The 24,722-nt window shown below is 38.8% G+C and overlaps 1 protein-coding gene across 1 annotated transcript in view; it reads right to left on the bottom strand.

Annotated features, from left to right (window-relative positions):
* Window positions 1–24,722, bottom strand: part of LOC121715869 (V-type proton ATPase 116 kDa subunit a2-like) — a 30,297-nt gene that overhangs the window by 930 nt on the left and 4,645 nt on the right. Inside the window, exons 4-19 of the mRNA XM_042101888.1 lie at window positions 18,523–18,660; window positions 17,142–17,239; window positions 16,821–16,947; window positions 16,597–16,679; window positions 16,409–16,502; window positions 14,301–14,513; window positions 13,643–13,793; window positions 12,902–13,041; window positions 12,408–12,565; window positions 11,255–11,345; window positions 11,045–11,163; window positions 9,703–9,913; window positions 8,628–8,747; window positions 8,386–8,505; window positions 4,622–4,739; window positions 1,551–1,722 (exon numbers count right to left, since the gene is read on the bottom strand). Of these exons, the coding sequence (XP_041957822.1) occupies window positions 1,551–1,722; window positions 4,622–4,739; window positions 8,386–8,505; window positions 8,628–8,747; window positions 9,703–9,913; window positions 11,045–11,163; window positions 11,255–11,345; window positions 12,408–12,565; window positions 12,902–13,041; window positions 13,643–13,793; window positions 14,301–14,513; window positions 16,409–16,502; window positions 16,597–16,679; window positions 16,821–16,947; window positions 17,142–17,239; window positions 18,523–18,660 (2,153 nt within the window). The remainder of the gene's footprint in view (window positions 1–1,550; window positions 1,723–4,621; window positions 4,740–8,385; window positions 8,506–8,627; window positions 8,748–9,702; window positions 9,914–11,044; window positions 11,164–11,254; window positions 11,346–12,407; window positions 12,566–12,901; window positions 13,042–13,642; window positions 13,794–14,300; window positions 14,514–16,408; window positions 16,503–16,596; window positions 16,680–16,820; window positions 16,948–17,141; window positions 17,240–18,522; window positions 18,661–24,722) is intronic.

Below are 24,722 nucleotides of genomic sequence, written 5' to 3'. Positions count from 1 at the left end.
GCACTAACGAGGTACCTATTTGTTTAAAACTGACAAAAAAGGGTCATGCACCTGCCGCAACAATGTTACATAGTGCAATATCAGGCGTTCCAGGCACACAATTGTAATGTCAGAGACTCCATTGTTACATATTGTAACATAGTGCCAGTGTAGCATTAAAATGAGATTTAAGCTGTTATCTTAAGGTAATTAACTGTACAAAAGGTCTGACCATGACCAGACCACAGTATTTGTAAATTGTGCAGGAAGACTGTTCTTCTTTCACCCACTGTGGCATGCAACATGTTATGACAGTAATAGTTTTCTCTACCTAATAACTTATGATCCATCTGTTATCTAACTAGCTTGGTAATTATAGCCGTATCATTTGTCCAGCTACAGTTTTGTATAGTTTAGACAAATTTAAAGGTTAAAATGGGGGCATACAGGGCGGCGAGATTTTATTTTGGTGCCACCCCACTAAAAAAAGGAATATCCGTTCAAAAAGGGCCTATTGGTGCATTCCATTTGTACTTGCAAGTCATTTTCCCGAGTCGTTCCTCCCAGTTATAAGCCAGAATTGCAAATGAAACACCCCCGAAGACGTAAGTTCAACTTGTCAGCTTGTTAGAACCCTAAGTACTGCAAGTTAGAATTTTCCAGATGGCTGCGTCACATTAACACACACACACACACATACGTTTCATGCAATATACAGTGAGCTGTGTATGGATAAAAAAAACACAGCAAACATCACCTCACCCTCTGCTAGCTGCCTATCCCCTGAATACACTGTAAAAAAGTGGTCTCTGTGGACAGCCAGGCTCCAAAAACGGCAACAAAAACAGCCTGGTCCAGTGTGAACCATAACAAACAGTTCCAGCCAATCGCAGACGAGATGTGCGTTCAGGAGTTTCAGTTGCACGGAAATGAGGTGAGGGATGAGCTAACTTTCTGTTTTGGTTGAACGCCAACAGAAGTAACGTTACCCAACATCGCTTAGAGCATCTTTAAAGTAAAACAGAATCCTACCATTCCTCATAGCCATCGAAATGAATCGGGCTTTTCCAAACCTTGCCATTTCATGTGTTTTTGGGCTTATAGTCCAATCGTTGCTGAACGCCTTACTCGTATGTTTTTTTTTGTAAAGAGTTTTTACTTTTGAATGAAATGTATTGTTGTTGAATGCATGGATGATTCACATTTGGTTCGCTTGGCCAAAAACTATCATTTGTATCATTTGAATTATCTACACTACACTGTCAACAACTAAACCAGACAGCCACAGACTGGGCAATAGGCTATTGGATTTGCGTCATAAGCTGCAGATAGATTCGATCACAGATGCATTCCATGTAACCAATGTTCTTTTAATTTTTGGTAACTGTTTATGCTTTCAACACTCCAACTGCAGACCGCGCTCATTCTAACAGGTAAGTCAACGATGTGCAGATGCACTCCAGTACTGTGCATTTGTTTAGGTCTGAGTGAGTGACATATATTTTTAAAAGAAACAAAGTGATTGTGTTTTCTTAAAAATCAATATTCAATAATACAAGCATAACACTAACCAGTGCAGCCTCAGAGCATGCAAGAATGCAGACAATCCCTCCATTATCAGCAGAATGGACACAGTGAGCACCGCAAACAGACCGAAAACTGGCACCAGAAAAACAACACCCACTCTGGTGTCCACCCGTAGTCCTACACGCATCACCATTGACCACAGCACCTCAGACAACTCTGAAAGAAGAAAGTGCAGAGAAATCTGTTAGGGTCTGTGGAAGCAAATTGTCACACAAACAATAATCACAAACCTTAGTGTGCACCATGGCCCAAGCAGACTATCAGGTAGGTTTTTGAATTATGATTTTTGACAGAAAAACACTACATTCAACCATTTTAATCCTCTTTTGAATTGACTTGAATTCAGTTCACAATTAGTTCAAACAGAAAATAAAAAATCTCTCCAAAAACATCCACAAGCAAAATTGTTCAACCCTTATCAGTATATCATTAATAAATCACATACTAGGCAGTGTGACAAATACTGTATTTCAGTTATGTACAGGCCTTTACTAATCCAAAACTTCATTACACCAGAGGTGTATTCTGTCAAGCAAGCTAAAAGTCTCACTAATTTAAGTGAGAATTCCATTCCATTACTGTGGCTTACACTGAACTAGCCTGTTCAGTCAGACATTCTCGCCAAGCATGGGCTTACATATTTACTAGTTAATATGGAGTGACACTTTTACAGAAAATTGTACCACTACGACATTTAAATTCAGTCGCCCTTGCTTGTTTCAGGTTCATTTCCCATGTAAACCCTGAGCAGGCTATAGTAGTCTATTCTGCTCTTGATATATAGCTAATCTATCGATGTTGGTATTATTTGTTAGTTATGTTAGTTATTGAGAAAGAAACCCAGAATGTTTTTTTATTCTCGCTACTTCATAATTCCCAAACGAGACAGGGGCTTCACCCTATTCTCAATCTGAATATTCTGAATGGTCATTTACGCAAATTCACCAGAATGCTCATGGGCATGATTAATCAACGATCGATAGTTGATCATTAAGAATTTCGTTGATCACGTTAATTTGTTGTCGATTAAAATAATGCAGGTTGCGTTATACAGTGTGTCTTGAAGCAATGAAATTAATTTCACTGAGTGGCAGCAATTAAACATTATAAACATTATACCACCAGGGAACAATATGACGCTATAGGCTACTCAGTTACCTACGAGTTTCCATTTTGATTTATGAAGAGTTCACGGTGAAGTGTGGTGTGGGACGTTAGTTCACTGCAAACACTGCGATGTATAATTGCCTACCAGTAGGGCTATCAGTGCACAAGCAGTAGAAGACATTGTTTCGATTTAACTCAATGAAATAAGAGCTCTTCTTAATATTTCATATTGTTGGTTGGTTTAATACCTTATTCTCAATGAAAAGTCGTTGTCCTACAGCATGGGTCTCCAACACGTCGTAAATAAAAGACCCCAGCCATAATTTGAGGATTTACGGTAGTTATTTTTTTATGAGGCTTTGTTAAATAGCCTAATTAATTGTTATAGGCTAATCTCTCACCCTCTTTCTCAACTCCGTGCCTTGGATAGTTTTGAGTTACATTTTGACAATACCAGTTAGATCTAAGCTTTATTATGTTTTTGGTTATATTAAGTTTATTGTTTAACATGATTCTTTTTTATAATTTATTATTTTGGAACAAACGAGGGTCTCTGTTTAATCTGAACGCAGGCTTGCATTCCGCTGTTTTAGAGCACCGCAGCGCTTAATATCTTCAAGTTTAGCCTAACCGAACGTCCAGTTTAACTGCCACAAGTTATTCTTCTTGTGATAAAGATCCCATCGAGGAAAAAAAACGCTGTATTTTTGTAAATTTTTGTTTTCATTGCATTTTTAAAATGTATAAAAAGGTAAATAAATAATGAATTTTAATATAGGCCTAGAAATATTAATGATTAATCGATAGGCAATCGTTAATTCTCCAGAAAATTTTATTGAATGCCCATCACTAATTCTCACTCACAAAACACTAATTACATTGGTGAATTACATTACATGATCAGCCCTAGGCCCATCATCTCAGTTATAGGCTGTAAGTGAAACGAGTGTGGTGTACTATGTGATGAGCAAAACTTTTTTCATTACTTTATTTTGATGAGGCAATTTGAGGGAATGTTAATCATGGCATGTACCCTGAATTTTTTTGCAATAACTATTTTAGATGTAGGATAGGCTACCCCGAAATGCTCTCAGTAGGGCCCTAATTCAGTTAGTTTTGAATGTCCTGTAGGTATTGCTCTGGTGTCTTACCTAATTATTAATTCCAAAGAAAGAGACGAGCTGCAATGGCTCCTCAGCACAGAGCCACATTGTAAAGTTAAAGTAAACGGTTACACTTTACTTGACCGTGTCAACATAAGAGTGACATGACACTGTCATGAACGTGTCATAAACAAGTCATAAACGTTTATGACATAACTCTTCTGTTAAGTGACATTTGATTTTTGTCATAACAAGTTATACCAAGTTAGGATTAGAATTAGGGTTAGGTTTAGAGTTATGGTTAAGGTTGGGGTTAGGATTAGGGTTAGGTTTTACAGTAGGTGTCATGTTTTCATGACCGTGTCATGTCACTCTTATGTCGATACTGTCAAGTAAAGTGTTACCAAGTAAACACATTCGAGTGTAGCTCAACATTTGTCTGAGCATTAGGTTTGTCTGCTTTCTACAGTCAGCTCATCGTCACAAAGGTTGAAGTGAAAATGCAAGCTTAAATTTAGATAGGCAGTGAAAACAGACTTAACATGGAAGTCTAGGAATACCACATGAGACAATGTCTACTATTCCATTGAAAAGGTGTCTGAAGCGATTATAAAAAATATATTGGCGTTTTGCCAAAATATTTGTTCAACTGTTAACTTTTGCTGTTTAGAATGATTTTGCATATTATTCTGTGGAAGGAATTAGGGTTTCTTTAAAACATGTCAGGTAGACTTTTAGTGTATTAAGTCTTTGTTGATGCCATTTCATTGAATTGTACTCACAACACCAGAAGTCTTGGAGATTAAGGGGAGTGAGTATGAAACAATGTGTATCAGGTTTCTTACGTGCATGTGCCAAACTAAGAGCCCATAGTCGTAAGTAGGATGCCGTGTTGGAGATGCAGCCGAGGCAGTACTCTATGGTATGAATAGCTTGATGCAAGAACTCGTCAGCAAAGTCAATCTGTAGAAGACACAAAGTCCAAAAGCAGAGTGCAATTACACACATACTAGGGCAACAATACACAAAAGATTTTGAAGTCACGGTTTGATTCATTTTCGTTACAGTAAGGGGGAAAAAAGCAAACCAATTATAAATGAAACATAATAAGTAAAAACAAAAAAATAGAATAATAAACAGAATACTACTGCAAAATATTGTTACTGTTTCTGCAAACTAATGTTCTCCAATAAATAAAAGATTCCCAAATAATTTAATCAAACTTCTATGCCCTGGTGAGTGGCCCAGCACACACCCCTGTACACATTAGGGAATTCAGTTGGTTAATGTAGCAGAGGTTCACAGGCATAGCCTGGCCTTGGCCTGTCTACGTACTTCCGGTCGATTTCTTTTCCCTACAGTACTCCGTCTGGAATAGGTTGATTCACGCTCGTTTACTTCGGCAGTTGGGCAGCCGACCAACCAGCGAACAGTGGGCATCCCTGAGAGCGATTACGTACCCAGGCATGGTGTTTCAATTACTACGTCCCCGCCCCTGAAGCAGATCGCTTGGAATACATCAACGTAGGAAGCGAAAATGACTTAATACTTATGAAATCTTTGAGCAAATGTAAATAATAGTTTAGCCTATTAACAGGAGTGTTATGAACGAAGTCACAGTGGAGTAGGATGTTATATCGTCAGCTAAACTTTAGTAATAGGCCTTTATCACAGCAGCCCACAGGCAGCTGAAGCAGGGCTGTTCACTTCCTGTTGGCAGGCAAACCACAGGTGTTCCTAAAAACATTAACGAGGCCTCTGGTTGAAGTAACTGTGGCCGAATCTGACACTTAATTAAAAACAACTTTGCTCACACAGAAACAGGGCTGTTCACTTCCTACTTCGGCTGCCATGATAAAGGCCTATAGATTTTGTCACTAAAGGCTACGAACGTACCCGAGTCAAACTGTAGTTTAGTAGGCTACATGGTCGGGTCAAAATCGCTATTTTTTCAAACACTAAGAAGGCTCGACATAACTTGAAACTTTGATCGGAGCATCATCAGTGTCTATAGTTTACTAAAAAGAAAGATTTTGGACAACTCACTCCTTGCAAGATGCCAAGATGGCAGCGAGCAGAAAAAACAAGCGAGTTGTTCAAAACCTCTCTTTTAGTAAACTCTGTGTACACCAACAATGTTCTCAATGCTCGAGTTCATGTGTAGACACTGATGATACTTCGATCAAAGTTTCATGTTGTGTCGAGCCTTCATAGTATTTGAAAAATAGCGATTTTGACGCGATTGTATCAAAAAAGTAGTAGCCCTATAGGAATCCCATTCAAAAGGTCATTTCACCCGAAAACGACAATGCATACAAGCTTAAAAGTGGCGCTTTGGACGTACTTATGCATTTATATGAAAGTTTGACTTGGGTACATTCACAAAACACTATATGATGCATTTTGGCAAGAGTTACGCAGATGAAACGTGTGATTGTTTGCTGATAAGATGCACCCGTGCTTGTTATGGGCGTGCTGCAGAGAAACTTCTCTGTATGACAAACGCCGGTTGTTAGTCATTGGTTCAAAGCGGTTCAAAGGAACTCCAATGATTCTAAACCTCAAAACTGTGCCCTCCCACCCGGAAATAAACGAACGCCGGGGGCAGGTGAATTCCCGGAAGTAGAAGAATCGACGTAGGCTGGAGGGACCACCTCTCTGCTAACTCCCATAGAAGCCCATTCATTCTAGGATTTTTTTGAAATACCATAACTTCATATAACATATATCCTGTGCCGATATTGTAGCTTCTGTGTAATCCACATAAACACTACAAAGGCAAAACAGACTCCACTACCTCGTCCATAACGTTGGTTACCCGTAAGAAGAATGGTTAGCTTGTTCGGTTGGAGGGAAGCTAGCTTTGACATAATCTCTCTTTCGCGCCGTAGGGAGATAACCTTATTGTTTGGACAAGAAGCTCAGAACACCTTACTGTCTATGACGGTAACTCATAAGCAAAACCTAGCATACACGACCGTATACATTAAGGTAAAGCATTACACAGAGGCAACCTAATAATAATAAAAAAGTAAACCTATCTGCTCAGTACTGGGGGGACCAACTGAAAAATCTTTCTATTTGACTCAGTGCCCTCCCATTGAAAACGACGGAGTCTGTTCGTCCATTTCTTTTACTGTCTATGATGGATCTAGGCCAGACCAGAGCCCGTCTACGGAGAGCCTGGCCACTCCGTATTAAGTCCCATTGTACTGAATTTTGGTTGCAGTTCCAACAGATTTCCACTGGGGGCGATTGCCATGAGTGCAGAATGAATGGGAGTCAATGGAGCTAGACGGCTAAATTTGTGTTTCACCTGATTGTCGTTGACAAATCTCAGATTTGATTGTAGTTTGTATAACTTCAACATGGGTTATAGGTCAAAAGTTGAATGAACGAGTACTTATGTCCTTTTGATTTCTTACAGTTTGGGTCATTGTTGCCCATAACACGCTAGCATTGTGCTAATGAGTGACATCATTGACACGTTTGAAAGGCTTTTTAGATTTAGAATTAAGTGACTTTAAAAAATATAATACTCCACCAAGTGTATTTTCCCCTTTCGAATACAATATTCAAATTACTTGAAAAAAAATTATATCCCGAGAAAAGTGGATTTTGAGAGGTACAGCTCCATAGACCTCCATGCATTCTGCACTCGTGGACGAGCGCCCTCATGTGGAACCACAAAAGGAACTGCAATCAGTTCAGAAACCGGAACTTTTCTGAGAGTGGCAGTTCTCCCCTTATTGGACATTCTCTGGCCAGACTCTCGGCGAAGTCAGAGAGTCTGGTTTCCAGGCTATCACAGGCAGGCAACACAGAGTTCTGTTCACAGAGCACATGCTGCAACAATTAGCTTCCATTAGAATCAATGGAACTGGCTATGTCGGTTTAATTTTCCCTCCAAGAGCGCTTAACTTTTAGACTCCGTAACATGATCAGGATATATCAAGGGTAATAATGACATTCACTTGCACACCGAAAGCACAACAGCCAATCATCTTGAATCGTTTTTTTTTTTTTTTTTTTTTTTTGAGTCATCGACTGAAATTAGTACATCAAATCCTGTCGCTCCACCTATCTTTGGTGTCACTGTCCAGTCGTACACAACACGAGTCTTTATAGGCCTAATGATGTATAATAATACAATATTTTACTCCGATGCTGTTTTTTGCCATGAATGTGCTTGTAGTAACTTTCACTAGCTTGATCAATAGTTTTAAGCTAGGTCAACTTATCTGAGCCAAAGCCTGCTGGTAGGCTTTCTAATGTGTGTTTCTAACATGTCTCCTCTTCTCCTACTAAATCAAATATCGGAAACCAATTCATGATTCCCTATGAATAACAAAGTTTCTCTGATTGATGCAACTTAATAATTGCAATGCAGTTTTTTCTGCTGATTGGATTTCTTCCCTGTGTCATCAACTCTTGGAAGTAACATTCTTTCGCTCTAGTGGTCAACTTGTTAAGGCAAGTGACTCGTTAGAGAGCTGAGGGCAACGAGACAGCTGCCTTGTGTTTCGAACAGACCCATTATCTAATCAAACACCAAAATACTTTACAGTTAATTCACCAAGTAGCTTTTTGCGCTACACTCATGACTCACCTCTTCCGACTGGCTTTCTGAACTAGACATCAGACCATCATGGCTACTGCCCTCTTCCACATCATGAGCCCGCATGAGGCAAATTTCTTCTTCACTGCAGCGTCTAACCCGTTCATAGCCCTGTGAGACAAGACAAGGCAGTGCATCAAAACAACATTATATGACAAAACAATAATCTGATATTGAACTATACTGTATATCTCAATAACACACTTGCACAAACTCTCAGATTTAACACTTACCTGATACATATGGAGATGGTTTCTGCCTTTATGGAGCCAGTAAAGATACAATGGTTTTCCAAAAAGTAGGACAGGCACAGAAAGAAAGGCAATGACCAGTAAGAACGCTTGCACACCAGCCTGAAACACAAGAGGAATCAAGATTTCAAATGTGTCACAACTATCCCACAACCAACATCAGAAAGTTAATTGGTACAGTAAAACTATAAGACTCCAAAAATCATTCAATGGTCATCCATTAAAATTATGCATTTTCTTTTGAACATGGATTTGACTGTTTAAATAATGTATAAACTTATATGAGACATGAACATAAGATAACAGAACTGATGCAAATACACTAGACTGAATTCACACAGGTTAAGGACTAAACAACTATTGATTGGTCTGTCAAACAACAGAAGGCATTCGTGGGACAGGGGAAAGTTTTCTTATGTTCTGCTATCAGGTTAGGTTGCGCAAACATGTATTATTTGCTAGACAGACTTTTGCCGCACTGTACGTATTACCCTTTTTTCTAGGACTACAGATTATTGGATGTTTTTACATTTGTTTTTATTATATTCGGGATCTAATCTGGATGGATGTTTGGCAACAACAGACAGAGTGGTGAGACGCAGGGTTTTTAAAATAGGACTATTGTGTCCATTTTGCGTTCGCGGAAGAGCTAATACTTTGTAAAAGGACAATCTTATTTGCACTACAGTGCATGGACATTAAGTTATCAAGGTGTCTCGAGTTGTTGAGCAATTTGTTTGTGACAGTATTATGTGCAATTTTGGCACTAATCCAACAACGACAACTGGTAGGTTGATACTGCAAGTCGAAACAGATGTGTGAACACTCAAACGTAAGGTGGACTGCATCAAGTCTGCATGCCGCCATCTACAGCTTAGGAGGGCAAGAGAGAAATGTCATGTGGAGAAAATGTTGGTACGAAAATAAACATGCATGTGTTGATGCTTAAAGTAGCACTAAAGTATATTTGCTTCAGGGTCCCCCTACAGTTGATAGTACTTCATGGGTCACAGTCTTACTGAAGAACTGTTTGGAAGTTGTCTCTGAGAATTCTCACCTGTCCTGAATATAAAGGTTGGGCCGTGTCCCCCTGCATCAGGAACATGTTGATAAAATGGATGAGGATGCTGGGTGCAGTTTTCGAGTCCTTAGCAGAGAAAGCCAGCCATTTGTAAATGATCATGAAGACTAGGTATCCAAACACGCATAACAAGAAGAGAAGCTCAGGGATGAACGCCAAATATACACAAAACTTTTTTCTGAAATGCCTGTGAAAACACAACCAGAAAACAAAAACAGATTTAGTCATGTGTTGCATTACTTGTGTGAATTTTTTCTCACTCTCTCTCTCGTAGATTCACCCCTTTAACACATAAGACATTCTTAGTTGTCTACACAATTAAATAACATATTTATTAATGGGTCATTCCATATCCATTCAGTAGGCGTGTTCGACTTCTTCCAGTGTTGTTCAGATCTGACTGTACGTGGTGCATGTTTGTATTCAGCCTGATCTGTGCAGTGAGAAGCAGCCAAACGTGCCCACTGATTTGATGCTACTGGAACAGGAAGTAAGGCAATGCAATGCCTTCAGAAACAGCCCTTGTTATAACCTCTCTGTACACTTTCAAAGTTTACAATACTTCGGTTTGTCTGCAGGGACCCTATTCACGCTACTACCAAAGTGTAAGGCTATTTTGAGCCTCGTCTAGCGAAAAATAGCGATTATTCTATAGCTGCTACATTCTATAAACCATTTTGATGCTAATGTAATTAATGTTATTTTGCTCCCAAACGAAACTTTGAACTCGTTATCATCTATAAATGGACCCCAGGTTGTTTTAACTCCGGATCTTTCCTTTAATGAATTAACAGTTTACTCTTGGTTGCTCTAATTCTAAGACCATCAGAGTTGGATCCGTAAACAGGTGGCAAATAATGTCATGTGTGTAGGCCTATGCACACAAGATCTCTAGCTAAAAAAATGGCAACAAATTCCAGAAGGTTTGATGACTTGGAATGTAAACTATAAACTCCAAGAGTTTATAGTTTATCTCGAACTCTATCCGAAATTCAGGAGGTGCGTAAACCGCAATTACGTGTGTTTAGCCTCCACTACAGCTCTGATTCAGGCTTTAAAACTAAAATAATATGAATGGCTGAAAAATATGAAGACCTAGCTTTGGACCAGAAATGCTACTGGCCTTGGTTTTGGGACCCATTCATGATATGGACAAGGTAGGAACAAAATCTTGATTGATCTAAATCATGATTTATCAAGGAGAAAATATTCTCACTGAACTATTAGCAAATAAGTAGAACGATTTGAAAGGGATTTAAGCCAAGGTGTGTGTAAATTAGGTATAGCCATGATCCAGACACCCAAAAGATACACTTACAGGTGGTTGAAGACTCCAAGGATAACACCAAAGCTCATATGGATGATTCCCAGAATCACAGACATTTTCATCTTGTAAGAGTTCAAGAAAGTGAGCCGATTTGATGCCATGTTCCATATCTGAAACACCAGAGAGAGAGACCTTTTAGGAAACCATTAGTGACCGGTACATCTGCTCTGACTGCAAATGTTATATATAACAGGTACTCACTGGGTCGATACCAAACGGATAGGGCCCACTGAAGACTCCAATGACACTGGGATCAAGAGCGTGCAATCCAGTTTTGCTTATTGTTCCTTGCCTATAGTATGGGAGATAATGTGAGTATAATTAAATATAGAGTTAGCTAATGACAGACATAAACTATTGTTCAAAAGTGTCATACCACATAGAAAAATGTGATAAGACATAGAATCTTTTTTTTTTCTTCCGAGTTTTCTTTTTTTTCTTCAGTAATTTTGTGTCAACGATCCCTGGTACACTGACAGACTGGGGTGCACACAAGCTTGGTGGGCATGTAGCCCCACAAGGATGACACAGAACCATTGTTTTTTCCGTCACGCCCCCCCGCCGGACTGGACCCCCCGAATGGAGGACTGGACCCCCCCGAATGGAGGGCGGGCCACAGTTTTCTGTGAACATCTCAAGAACGCCACTTAGAATAAGCAAATGGTCCCAAATTGAAATGAGCGAATGGTCCTAAATTTATGGACGTTTCAGAATGTCACACAGCTAGACAATGAGTGCAGACAGAGCGACACTTATGGTACCAAAGACTGTTTGAGTCACATCGTTGAAAATCTCATATGATGATGGATCTTTCTACAAAATGGCTTGTCTTCTATATCATTAAGTTATTCAATAGGCTAAACATATAGCCTTACATCAAAGCTTTAGGCTTATGTCATTTCGATCAGCTTCAGACAACGAGTGGCAGACAGCGTGATGGTATAAGATTCACATCCTTGTAAATTTCATACGATGATGCATCCTTCCACAAAATGGCTTGTCTTCTCTATCAGGAAGTTATTCAATAAGCTTACCAATAAACATATAGCCTTAACTCAAAGCAGGTGTTAGGCTTAGACCCATGTCATTTTTATCTGTAAAAATATCACATGCAGCCATGCCTAAAATCTGCTTACTGCACATTAATTATAGGCTAATATATTATATACTCAGTATTCATTATTGGATGCTTAGCTGGAAGCTGTTCCACCCCCCCCCCCCCCGCCCCCCCGCCCCCATCATCCTATTTTTAAAGCAGGCACACCTGCGGACATGTAATTGGGCTACAGGTTTTCTACAGGAATGTCATGTTTGAACGGGCACTGCACTAGTTAGTCTTAAAATTGGAACTCACGTCCAGTTACCATGGGTGAACATGGCTGTCACATTCCATCTAGAGCCAAAGAGGTTGAGGGACTTGGAGAAACAATCATTGTAGATAAGTCCTGTGTACACCGAAAACAGTCCCATCAACAGAATAAGGTAGCGGCCTTCAAAGAAGGTGTTCCAGATCTATGGGAAAATGGGAATTGTGATGGTCTCATTTCTTGAAGTTCAAACATTGGCAATAAAGACTAATTTACATTGCAATTTCACAGACAGTTTGACATATGAAGTGTTATAATGCTGTACCATATATTCAATAGTAAGTACATTACATTCATCAAACATTCATTTACGTTAGTGTGCAAAGCTCTTGCTGTCAAAACTATGGGAAAGTCTTTATTTCATTGGCATAGGCTTCCAAAATTACCTTCTTAAAAAAATCACCATATAGTGACTTTGCAAAGTTACATTAGGACCATGAGAAGGAAATTCCAACAAGCAACATGAATGAACAACACGTACCTCATTTCTAGTGTGTTTCAATTTACGGTCATTTTCATACAGTACCATCCACAAAGCAAAGCATGCCATTAAAATGCCATGGCCCAGATCTCCAAACATCACAGCAAACAGAAAAGGAAAGGTGATGATGGTATATGGAGCTGCAGAAAAACATTTCATAATAAATATGAATTTATGCTAATTAAAGCTAGTAAATGTATTACAGCCATTTCAAAAGGATAGTGATAAGAGTAAATTAGTCAACCACATGTTTTATTGAACATTAATGATAACTATAACTTTATATTAATGTTTTATTGTAGTGAATTGTGTACTTAGAGATGAATACGATATATTGATGAGCCAAGTTATTAATATCGCTGGTCTGTACGGCTCTGATCATATGCAACATGTGAGTGATCGCTAGCTTGGGAAATCAAGATGAACTTCTGGCAAATTTGGGATTTGCTCTGCAGGTCCTCCTAACCAAGAGCCCATTCAAGCCCATTTCCAATGTGCCTAAATTCAGGCACCAATCACACCATTGAGGCAGGCTTTAGACGATTATGATAGAGCACCGACATCAAAGATGGCTGCTGCTGAGGAACAGCACTCATTTTAAGCTGCTATCTCGTCGGTTCCAGACAGGGAGTTAGAAAACGACAAGTTTCCCATACCAATATTCTTCATTGTAACCTTCAGCATGATGCAATTCTCATTATACCTTTTTCTAGCTCAGAACACACACACACTGATACTGACCTGGGTTGACCTCTCTGTAGTTCCCCACACCATAGGCATCCACAATGTTCTGGAATCCTGAGGTGAACTTGTTGGTCCTGATAAGAGTGGGTGGAGTGTCACTGCTGGGAATGCGGTTCACAAATGATGGCACAGTGGCTCCACTCCTTCGCTACGTTTAAAAAATGTTAAAAGTAACATAAGTATTATTTAACAATAATTTAACAATATAAAATCATAACTGCAATCAGTGATTATCGGGATCGAAGCCAATGGGAAGAAGTGCCTTTAAAGGAATTTATGGATGATAATGGGTTCAATCTTTTGTTTTCGAACTAAATTACTTTAATCAAAGGAGTTCTGAGATGTTTACTCTCTTTTCTCTCACAAGGTAAGTGGAGAACTGCTACCCTGATTTGCATTTGTATAGCTCACAGCATTTTCATTTACATGTTAAAGCCTCATGGGGAGACGACTGCCAAGCAAGGCCCACGTCAATTTCCGACAATTCATTGCCGTTTTTGCTGTTGCCTGCAAATTGCTGTGTACAGTCGTATACCTGAACTTCCACAATCTACAGTGCCGCATACTGATGAAAATCCCACTTTTCATGCAGTGCTAGGTAGCTCATTCCACCAACAAGAAACTTTATCACAGGTTCACAGTTAAACACACTCACCGAACCTTCTTCCAGTGCCCTTCGCAGGGCTGGTAGGTCATTAAGGGGGCACCAGATCTCTGCAATTAGGCACTTGTTGGTGACATCAAAGCTGCAAAGGTTTAGAATATGATATATGGCCTTCATTTTCTTTACCTGGATTACCCAGGTATATACAGACTCAGACGCCTTGTTCAACACTTGCCGCAGATAGTCTTCAGTCCGATGAAGAACCTGATAAAGTGGTTATATAAAAACAATGGTCACATCATTAGGACAGTGGTTCTCAACCGTTGTGCCGTGATGAAAAGTGCGGTGTGCCATAATGCATAACAGAAATAAATGAATGAATAAATATTTGCATAAATTAATAACTAGTTGTCATGACCAAACTATATAGATTCCTTTCTCTATTTATACATCTAATAATCTATTTCTGACAGTGTTACCAGATTAGGCAGTTTTGAATTCTATATTGCAGGTAAAAAATAGTTTAGGCAGGCGAACAAATTGGGCTGGTTTGAAATCAGTTTGGTGGGTTTTCATAACCATTATGCACCTACATTATGCACATACATACAAAACTGGAAGCAACTGGAATCCATGCATTTCCACGGAATTATTTTTGGAATCTGATCCCTTGTCATACCTGTTCATTCGTACTCGTCGCTCGACTTATCGTGACTAAATTCAAGATTCAAGATGGCGTTGAACGGTAAACTTCCTCAAGGTACTGTCTGTATAAATCGTCTTGTAAATAAACTACCAGTGCAAGTTCTCAATGTCTCGTTTTAAATGTCAAGGCCCTCGGAAGTCTACCAATGAAGTATGGAGCTACTTTGAGCCTCGTAAATGGTGTAAAACAGTGATTTATTTGCATGGCTAGGCCAATGCCCGAGGCACCCCCATCGAAAAACTGTTGGTAGCATCAGCTAACTAGCGCCAGCTTTCTGAGTGCAGGGGACAAGCCAAGATGAGCTATGAGACATATGTTCACACTCGGTATCATGTTTCAACACACTTAGGTCAATATCACACCGGAATTCTCCGGAATTCTCCTTTAATGCAGTCAACAAGGTACACTGCAAATTCTGTAACACGGACATACGGGCTCACTTAAACAGGGTTGTAAAATTCCATGACTTTCCCTTTGAATTTTCATGACTTACTTTATAATGAATGGTACAATATACTGACCAATGATTTCATTACAGCCATGTAGTGTTCGAGAATCTTTTACTTTTTTAAAAGCAGGAACGAATAAATGGGATTGAATAAAGAAAGTTGGGATACTCAAGCAAGCAGTAAAGCTATGCTTCGTATTTGAAACAAAAAAACAACAACAAAAAAAAAAAAAACATTGGAGATTTCAGTGGCACTGAATGAGGTACCAAAATCCACAGTTATTCAATGTCGTTACTACCGGCACTATATGGCGGTCTGCCATATTAGAATCAGGTTTTGGTGCCCAACCCTAATAGTCATATAAAATTTGCAACAATGTGACTGCAAAAACAGTCTCTGCTAGCCTAGAAGTGGCATCACGCTCTGTCTGCCATTCGTTGTCTGTAGCTAGCTGGTCATGCTTTTCATGTGTGGCATCCTGAAACCGTTCAGAACAGTTCAAAGACAGTCCAAAATAGCCTAGGCTATTCAAGTATCAGTTTACACATCCTTTTTTATATAGTTTTATGTAGCCGCTGCATACCCGTGTGGGTTGGTGATATTGCAAAATCCACTGAATTATTTTATGCAAGCAAAACGCATACAGAAGCAGTTTTTATTGTTGAGGTCAGACATGATAATCATCCAAACATCTTGCACTCACTGACTTTCTACCCATCTGTAGGCCTACTGATTCAGTGCTGCCGAAGCTCCGCCACTTCTACCCTCTCTGGTGCGTGTGTGAAAGGGGGAGTGGCCAGCGGCTAGAGCGGCAAAAGCCAATCTGTGCTTCTTTTACCGATATCTTTTGCATGTCTTATCCAAACAACATCAAACTTAGCACTGCACTGTGTGTGTGTGTGCGTGTGTGTGTGTATTAGAGAGTGTCTGTGTGTTCTGATGAGACTGTGATAAACCATTTGTCAAAGGGTAAAAAGGAAACTGAAAGAACTGAGAGTACTTACTGTGTGCAGATCCTGGATACGTGTTTTCAGCCCATCAATCACATCAGCCCTTTCTTCATTGCTATTGGGGTATGGATAAAGGTGACAGTGATAGCTGGAAAAAAAACAGACACAAAATCTGTTCAGCAACTTTTCACGCATAGTTTGGTTTATTTGACTGATCAAGCATATTGTCTAAAATTAGTTACCAGTCACATATTTTCTTCACTTTCTGTCCAATCTGATCACCCCAATAGGATATTAGAAACACCACAGTCCTTGGATCTTCAGCCTAGAAATAGAGGCAAATACAATGAGAAACTATTGTTTTAGTGGACCCATTTCCCACAATTTCTGATTTGTCTGTCTTTGTCATAGTTTCTGTGTGTTTTTGTGTTACATCTACTGCAGTGGTTATTTAGAGCAGTGGTACCGATTCAGGTTCCTGAAGGCATTCATCAATCTCTGAGTAACTGAGGATGGTGTAGCCTTTGCAGACCCTCCACAACATCCGTTCGAAGGCCTCTATTTTAACCCGCTGGATTAGGCCGGAGATGAAGCTGGATAAAGGTGTGGGTTGATGTACAAATAGAAAATAAATACATACATAATAAAGTTATGCAGCAATTGAAATTACAAAACATTTTAATGTATTGAACTTATTTTGTAATAAATCACACAATACTGTTATGATTGTCCATGACCAACAAAATCATAAATTCATATTTTTTTAAATATTCATAGTTAGACTCACCCAAGTTTAGCCCCCAGCCTCTGCATACTGCTATAATCCATGATGGATTCTTTTTCCAAGAAAGGGAACTCTTCATACTGGGTCTGAATAGACTCATACTGAAATAAACACATAAACACATACATCACAAATGCACCCATGCACGCACGCACACACACACACAAAGTAATTACACTCAAAGACAATCACAATAACAAAGGAATCAACAGTACTGAGCTGATGTCATCAATAATTTTGAACTGTACTTGTAGAGAAAGGTTTGAGGAGAGCCAGTCTGTCAGCTGTACTTTTAACAGCCAACTGGTAGGAAAGACTTCATCAAGACACTAGGCAATTACTGTGGCCCTGAATGCAAAAAAAAAAAACTTCTGAAAGACAACTGCAAGTTGTTCAACCATTTTCCTAGACATCGTTAATGATTGAATCAGTGTTTATTCACTGAAGCTCTAGGCTACAAAGTTAATCTTTCTGTTGTATCCTAAATCATTCGTGACATAGACTGAAACCTTTAACTTCAATGCATGAATTGAAAACGCCAAATGAGCAGCTTTAGTTAAAATGCCTTGCTCAAATGTTTTTTGCCACATAAACTAAAATTCACCAAGCTAATCTTACAGTGCTTTGTTCTGAGATCAAATCATTGAGAATGTGTGTTTGTGTTTCTTAACAGACCTAAAATGTCCTTACAAGTGCTGTGCAACATGAACATGATCCTTACGAGATACCACTATGGATGTTTAAATTAGTAATTGTGAAGAAACAGTATAAATCCAATGTTTCGACTTTACAGGAAGTGACCGAGGTAAACAGAGGTATGTGACAAACTTTACAAACACTGGATACAATGTCTTGTAATGACATTTTGAGTATATTCTACAAAACTAGTTTTGGGAGGTCATGTCAGAATGTATTCTTCAAGGGTAAAAATGTTATTCTAGTTTCCCTTATGGTGGGTTTAGGAGGAATGAGTTTTGTAGGAGAGGAAAGAGAAAGGTTTTGTATCTAACCATTTCTGTTTTCCTGTATCATAGATGTATTCTGTATCATTGATGCTCAATATTATTATCATATTTTTGAAAGAAGCAGAAAACTAAATGTACTCTGAAGCCTTTTATGACTTAACGACATAATCCACATGACTACATGGTTGCAGTAATGTACAGCCAATAGACCATAAAAACAGCCAAAATCACCTCATTATAACTCAGTAGTGCGTTCATGGTCATGGTCATCAGAAGCTATCCCTTCAACACCCACACTTTTGACACTTCAGAGAGGCCGTAAACTTAACAATTTGACAGTAGATGAGTTGAACTTTCCATTAGCCTATCTGTGACACTGAGGAGCAAAGGCTACAGCAAATCACTGTTCGCTTACACACCTCTGTGTTGCGCTGTGCAAAATTCTTTGTGATGTGCAGCATGTGGGTGTACTCTGTCAGTTCCAGAAGATTCTTCTGTAGTTTTTCTTTGTTCCTGGTCACCTCACTCAATTCCAGCTCAAGTCTCTGAAGCTGCTCCTAAAAAACAGGGCAGAAAGGAAGACAATCAGCTTAAAATTAATTATAGGACACAACATTATCATATAAGTGTTCTTGTATAGTATGAGAAAGGCATTTTTTAGAATTAAATGAAAAAATTAAATGCAGGGCTCCAGACTGATTTGTTTTACCAGGCATATTGTATCCTGTTACTGAACATTTTAGGAGCACAAGCAGAACATTTCAGAGTGCACAGCTTAAATAGCCCTGCAATGCAAGTATCCGAAGCCATGTAAAAGCAAACTTTTATATTTTTGTCAGTCATATATTATATAGAATATATAGTGCAGAGTGCAGAATTGTTAAAGGTGCTATTGTTACAATGGTGCTATTGTGTCTATTTCTCGCTAGCTTTCACAAAATCCAATCTTTAAAAACCAGAGAAATTATGTTAATCTGCAAATATATCTAGTTCAGTGGCTCCTAAAGTGTAGGAGTGTAGTGGGGAATAGAGGGGGGGGGGGGGGGGGGGGCAAGGAAGGATGATCATACTGTAGATTCAAAACAAAATAGCCACACACAAACAAGTAATAAACAGACAGAAATATGAATTAAAATAACATCTGATCCAGCACACCGAGACGGGAAATGTAAACGTGGGTGTAATAACATTACCATTTTGCTGGGTTGATGGGGTCAGGTGGGGCTTGAAAATTCCCCAGCTCCAAAGTGGGGAATGACCACTCATCTAGGACCATCTACTGAACTCTGTGTGCTATCTTGATTTATCTGGCAACCTGAAGGTCGCATTACTAATAGGTGCGTGATTGGTAAACTTGGCGAAGGGTGACGTGGCAAGCCAAAGCACAAACTCAAAATATAAACAGTATTTGCGGACCGTAAAAAGTGTAAGTTTACATTGTGAATATCCAGGCTGTACCATTGTTGTCAGTGAAGTCAGAATTTGAAAACAACATGTTTCCTTAATCTCTGATGGTATATTATGATCATTTTATGATTTATTACAAAGAAAATCTTACATACAGCTCCTTTAACATTTAGAAAGATATATAAGTTGAAGCATATTCTCAGGGATTAAAGTAAAAAAAAAATCGTTTGACTGAACTTTCTTTAGGCCATAAGTCATACGTTATTCTACCTATAGAGATAACACCCCTTTTGCGGTCGCAACCTATTGGTCTTTAATGTACAAAAAGATGCAAACAGCAAAGTAAAGGGAGTATTCGCCTTATTCACACGGCGGCCATTGTTTAAACCAAAACGAGGCTACAGGGTACACTTACTATATAATTAATGCCACCTACAGGTGAATGCATAGAACATAACAATCCTATGTTTTGTACCCTCTAGCCTCGTTTTAGCCGCCAATGGCCGCCATGTGAATAAGGTGAATTGAGAGTGTTCTTGATTGAGATGGAGTTTTCCTGATGAACAAAACAATATTTCAGTACCATCTCTGACTATTGATTAGCCATTGATGTTCTTTTCTACTGCAGCAATATTGTAGAAAGGCTTTAACTTACACTCTTATTTAATTACTTCAGGCCCAAAGTGTTTAAAGGGTTTTTTCTTGTTAATATGCAATTCAACACCAAGTAAAATCTATAAAATCAAGTTTGCAAGACTGCCCATTTCAAAGTAACGAATCAGAACATTCTAGATATTGTTCATATTCCCATTTGTTGCCTCATCAGCATTTAATGAAAACATGGTAATTTTGAGTTTTACAGACAACTCAGTTTTCCAATGAGCAGAATTGTGAAAAACATTGTTGTACATGTCATAACAGGAGAGATAATAAATTGCATAGGCTACGGGTTATATTGCGTCGCTTTACACATAATGTTAGTTGCATTGATTAAAAACTGTAACAACTAGATGTACTGCATAGCGGTACAAAATATGACCGCCGCTCAGTCCAGTACATCCGTTCCGCGAAAATAAATCACACTTCAATTTGTCTCCATATTTTACTCCATCCCCCACTCTTGAAACTTTTGTTTAGCATTGTTATAAAACCTTTAAAATCTCTAAACAATCACAAGTAGGGCAGTTCATCACAGTTCATCCATTGCAACTGGATTGATGAAAGGTCACTTACACCTGTAGGCTACATTGTATTTGGGAAAAGCAAAAGGTATCATAATGCATAATGTTATTTATTTATTTATTTATTTATTTATTTATAAACAAAAACATCTCTGTCAGTTCCATGCCGTTTTCAACAGCTATCAAAAACAAAGGTCATTTTTGGATGGATGGATTTTTTGTGAATGTTCTTCTTCTACATACGATTTTAGTCATCTTTAGTTCATGTAATACTTTATTGTCAATGCACAAATTAAGTAACAGTAGTCTGAAACGTTATTGTTAATGCACAAATTAAGTAACAGTAGTCTGAAATGAAATGCTGTTTTACATCTAACCAGTGGTGCAAATAACTGACATGTCCAAATGGGCCTTGATGAAATGCGTCGCTAGACTGTTCATACACATTTTAACGGGCCAAAGTTGAAGAGCTGTTGTCCGTTATTGTTCGTGCAAATATAGGCTGATTCATGTTCCCTTGACCCCCTTCATGTTCACCAGACCAAGCGCAATCTTTTAAGAAATCAAAAAATAAATAGCCGGTATATCAGGCTGGGTTCACCCAGCCTAGTCCATAGGCACCCGATATTGTTTAATTTTCCGATTGAGATATCCACGCTCTGGCTATTCTAAATAGTGATGGGCAAATGAAGCTTTGGTGAACCACTAAACCACAGCAGTGTGAAGCTAGCAACACTAATGAAAAAATCCAATATGGCTGCCACATGTAGATTTTTCAACATAAAAGTCCTTACCCAAACCAGTATATGTAACCAAAAATATTGGTTTGCTAAGGATTTTATGTTGAAAAATGTATGTGTGGCGGCCATCTTTTTGCTTTTCAGCTAGTGTCGCTACGTTCACACTGCTGTGGTTCAGTGGTTCACCAAAGCTTAATTTGCCCATCACTAATTCTAAATGCAAAAATGCATCAGGGAGTTATGACAAAACTGTAACTAACAAACTAGATCCTAATAGAAAGCTGTTAGCTTCCCTAAGCTACAGGTAGGCTTATAAGGTAGGCTTATTTACAACATAAATTGTCAATAGGCTATACTGGCGACACAAATAAAAGCTCCTTTGGAAACCAATGGCTTACGCCGTACAGTATCAAACGGACTTAAACTGCCCGTGGCGAAAAAGTTGTAATAAAATTCACGCAACTCCATGAGTCAAGGAAAGCGCGAAGTAGCCACTTCTAAATGGGACCCACTAGCTTAAGGTGTGTTGCTAAAGCAGCCATAATGAAATGAAGGTGTCATTGGATACTTCACACACACGTGCTTTTTAAATTTCACAGACTACAACTACCAAGCTGGAATCAAAGCACATCGATTCCCCTCTCACACCCTGCACGCACTTAAAACAAAATAAACAGGCGTCTCTGTCTCATGCATGTATAGGCAAAACTGTATCAGACCGGTGTAACGTTGGTAAATCTTCCATTGCACAGAATGATTTTTGTAGCACGTGCAACAAATGACAGTCGAAAGATACAATTACAGTGCTGTTATCAATTTGCTTGGTATAACCGCATTTATAGTTTTCTACAAATGCAATCAATCAAATTGGCCTCCATCACTCAACCAACGCTAACGGTAACATTACCTAGGTCCTTATTGATATTATAAGATTAACGTACCTGCAGTAAAAACCAAGCATGTCCGATAAACATCCTCAGATTTATTTCGGCTTCAAGAAGAAATGGAAATAACATTCTCTGCGGTAAACTACACTCCTTGTATGAATTGTTTTTCCAACCCACTTTTAACTTCCAACAAAATTAAGTCTCACTGCAACGACGCGCCATCTAGTGGACAAACGACTACTTATCGCCAATACTGGAAATGCAGCCATGATGATGATGATGAATATTTATTTTGGCTTTCTTTTAATCCTACTGAATTTGTAATTATGTATCGGCCGTTCTAATACCGATAGTATGTGGGCGCCTGTGTGTGTGTGCATGTGTATATGTGTGCACCGCCATCTACAGGCCAATGAGTGTACAGTCACTAAATGTACACATAACCTAATTTTTTTTTAGACCCCCCCCCCATGGATGAAATTCTACGAAACTTGGCATACCCCCAGAGAATGCCAGGTCAATCATACACATAAAAGTTGGTGCAGTTCTGAACATCTTAAGATAGGGGCGATTAAAGCAGAATAATATTGCATTTTCATTTTTTACCAGGGGGGGGGGGGGGGGGGTGCAAATCACAAATGAGTGATTATGGGCCAGATTGATGTGGGCCCTTGAGACCAACATACCATAAAATATTCTTCATCCTCAGTGCCACGGTTCAGGAAGTTATTTAGGAAAAACTGCTTTTTTTGCGGTTCGGGGGGCCCAGCACGGGGGGGGGGGGGGTTGGGGAGTGGCCCCCGGGGACGAAACGAAATTTTTCCGTAAAAGTCTAGTGGGGCTACATACCCACCAAATTTCATGTGCCCCGGTGGTTCGGTGTCCCGGGTATCGTTGACCAAAAATTGAAAAAAAAAGATGACGGGAGGAAAAAAAACAAAAAAAAAACTTTGACAATCCCTATATGACCGCTTCATAATAATAGTACATCGGGTGGTGTAGCAGGCTATCTGTTCAAGTCATAGCCTAGGTGACACAAAATGAATGACCTCCCCTGACAAGAGTTCACGATAGTAAGAAATTGTCTACATTGATGCACGGAAAGAACACAGCCTACGCTTCTCCGAATTCGCACATAGATCTCACAATATCATATCCAAAAACACGGATTGGGCAACCTCATCAGCTGTCTCGATTGTGTCACTATAATACAACTTTTAGACCATTAGTCCTCCAGACGTGTTCTTTTTTTTTTTAAGCAAACGCCACAGGCCAATGAGACAAGCGTGTAGCTAGGCCTACAACATAAATAAAGCTAAACTCATGGCTGACGTATCTTCTTGAGCGGTCACTGATTGAGACACAGAAAGTTATCAAGAACACTATTAGGTCTTTAAACATTTACCATCACACACATTAATTCATCGGACCTAATATTAGTTGCCTTAAAAAAAAAAATTTTCCTCATCGGATCTGCATCGATCTCAAATATGACATTTCTAAAATCAAATTGACGGAAATCCGTCATACGACGGAGAACTTTAATCCTTGCATTCTAGTTATCCATCTGAGACTGCACTAAGTTATAGTGTAAATAGAACGGACAGAAGATGAAAACCAGATGGATTTCCAGTTTCGTGAATAAGTTGGATTGAATAGAGAGGGAGAGCAATTTTATCGCCCACTACTGATTTTGGTTCCAAACACTTGCTCCATAAAGATCTTTTTATAAGATTATTATAAGATTATTTAAAATGTTTATAAGATTATTATATATTATATTTATAAGAAAATAATATCTCAGTCCACATCGGGAAGTTAGTGGAATGGCTATTGGGGTAATGTCTATTGCATACTTTTTTTTTAGCGCCAGTATGGTTTGTTTCAAGTTTTTTGTAACATGGTAAAAAACTACAGTTTCTTGTCACCAGATTGGGTGCTTCATCGAACTGATCAAAATGCCAATTTGCTTGACTGGCTGAACAGTTTTTCTAATGGCAGAGAACGATATCAACTGAGTGTTGATGACCTTTATGTACAGGTAATTTGTGCTGTGCCTCTACTCACGCAATTTTATAAAAGGCGGCAAAATATTGTCTGAAATTTTCATAGTTAGTAGATTATTTCTGTATACACTATATAAATTTTGCTGATTTGGCTTCATAATATATATTTTTAAAACTGCTCTTCAATAGGAACAAAACCACTAGGGGTGTTGTTTTTCACTTTCCCTCCCTAGACATATCAAGTAAAAAAAGAAGATATTTGGCTGATGTTTTTGTTTAATAGTGAAAAGACATGGCAGACAATATTTGAGCAAAAATCTCCAAACCATGGTATTGAAAACCAACATTGTTGTGTTGATGTGGAATTACCCTATAGCTACTTTGAAGGATCTCTATAC

Source organism: Alosa sapidissima, chromosome 8 (assembly GCF_018492685.1).
Source record: "Alosa sapidissima isolate fAloSap1 chromosome 8, fAloSap1.pri, whole genome shotgun sequence".
Taxonomy (NCBI): Eukaryota; Metazoa; Chordata; class Actinopteri; order Clupeiformes; family Clupeidae; genus Alosa; species Alosa sapidissima.
The sequence above is the reverse complement of the archived record's forward strand: the minus strand, read 5'-3'. Positions and strand labels throughout refer to the sequence as shown.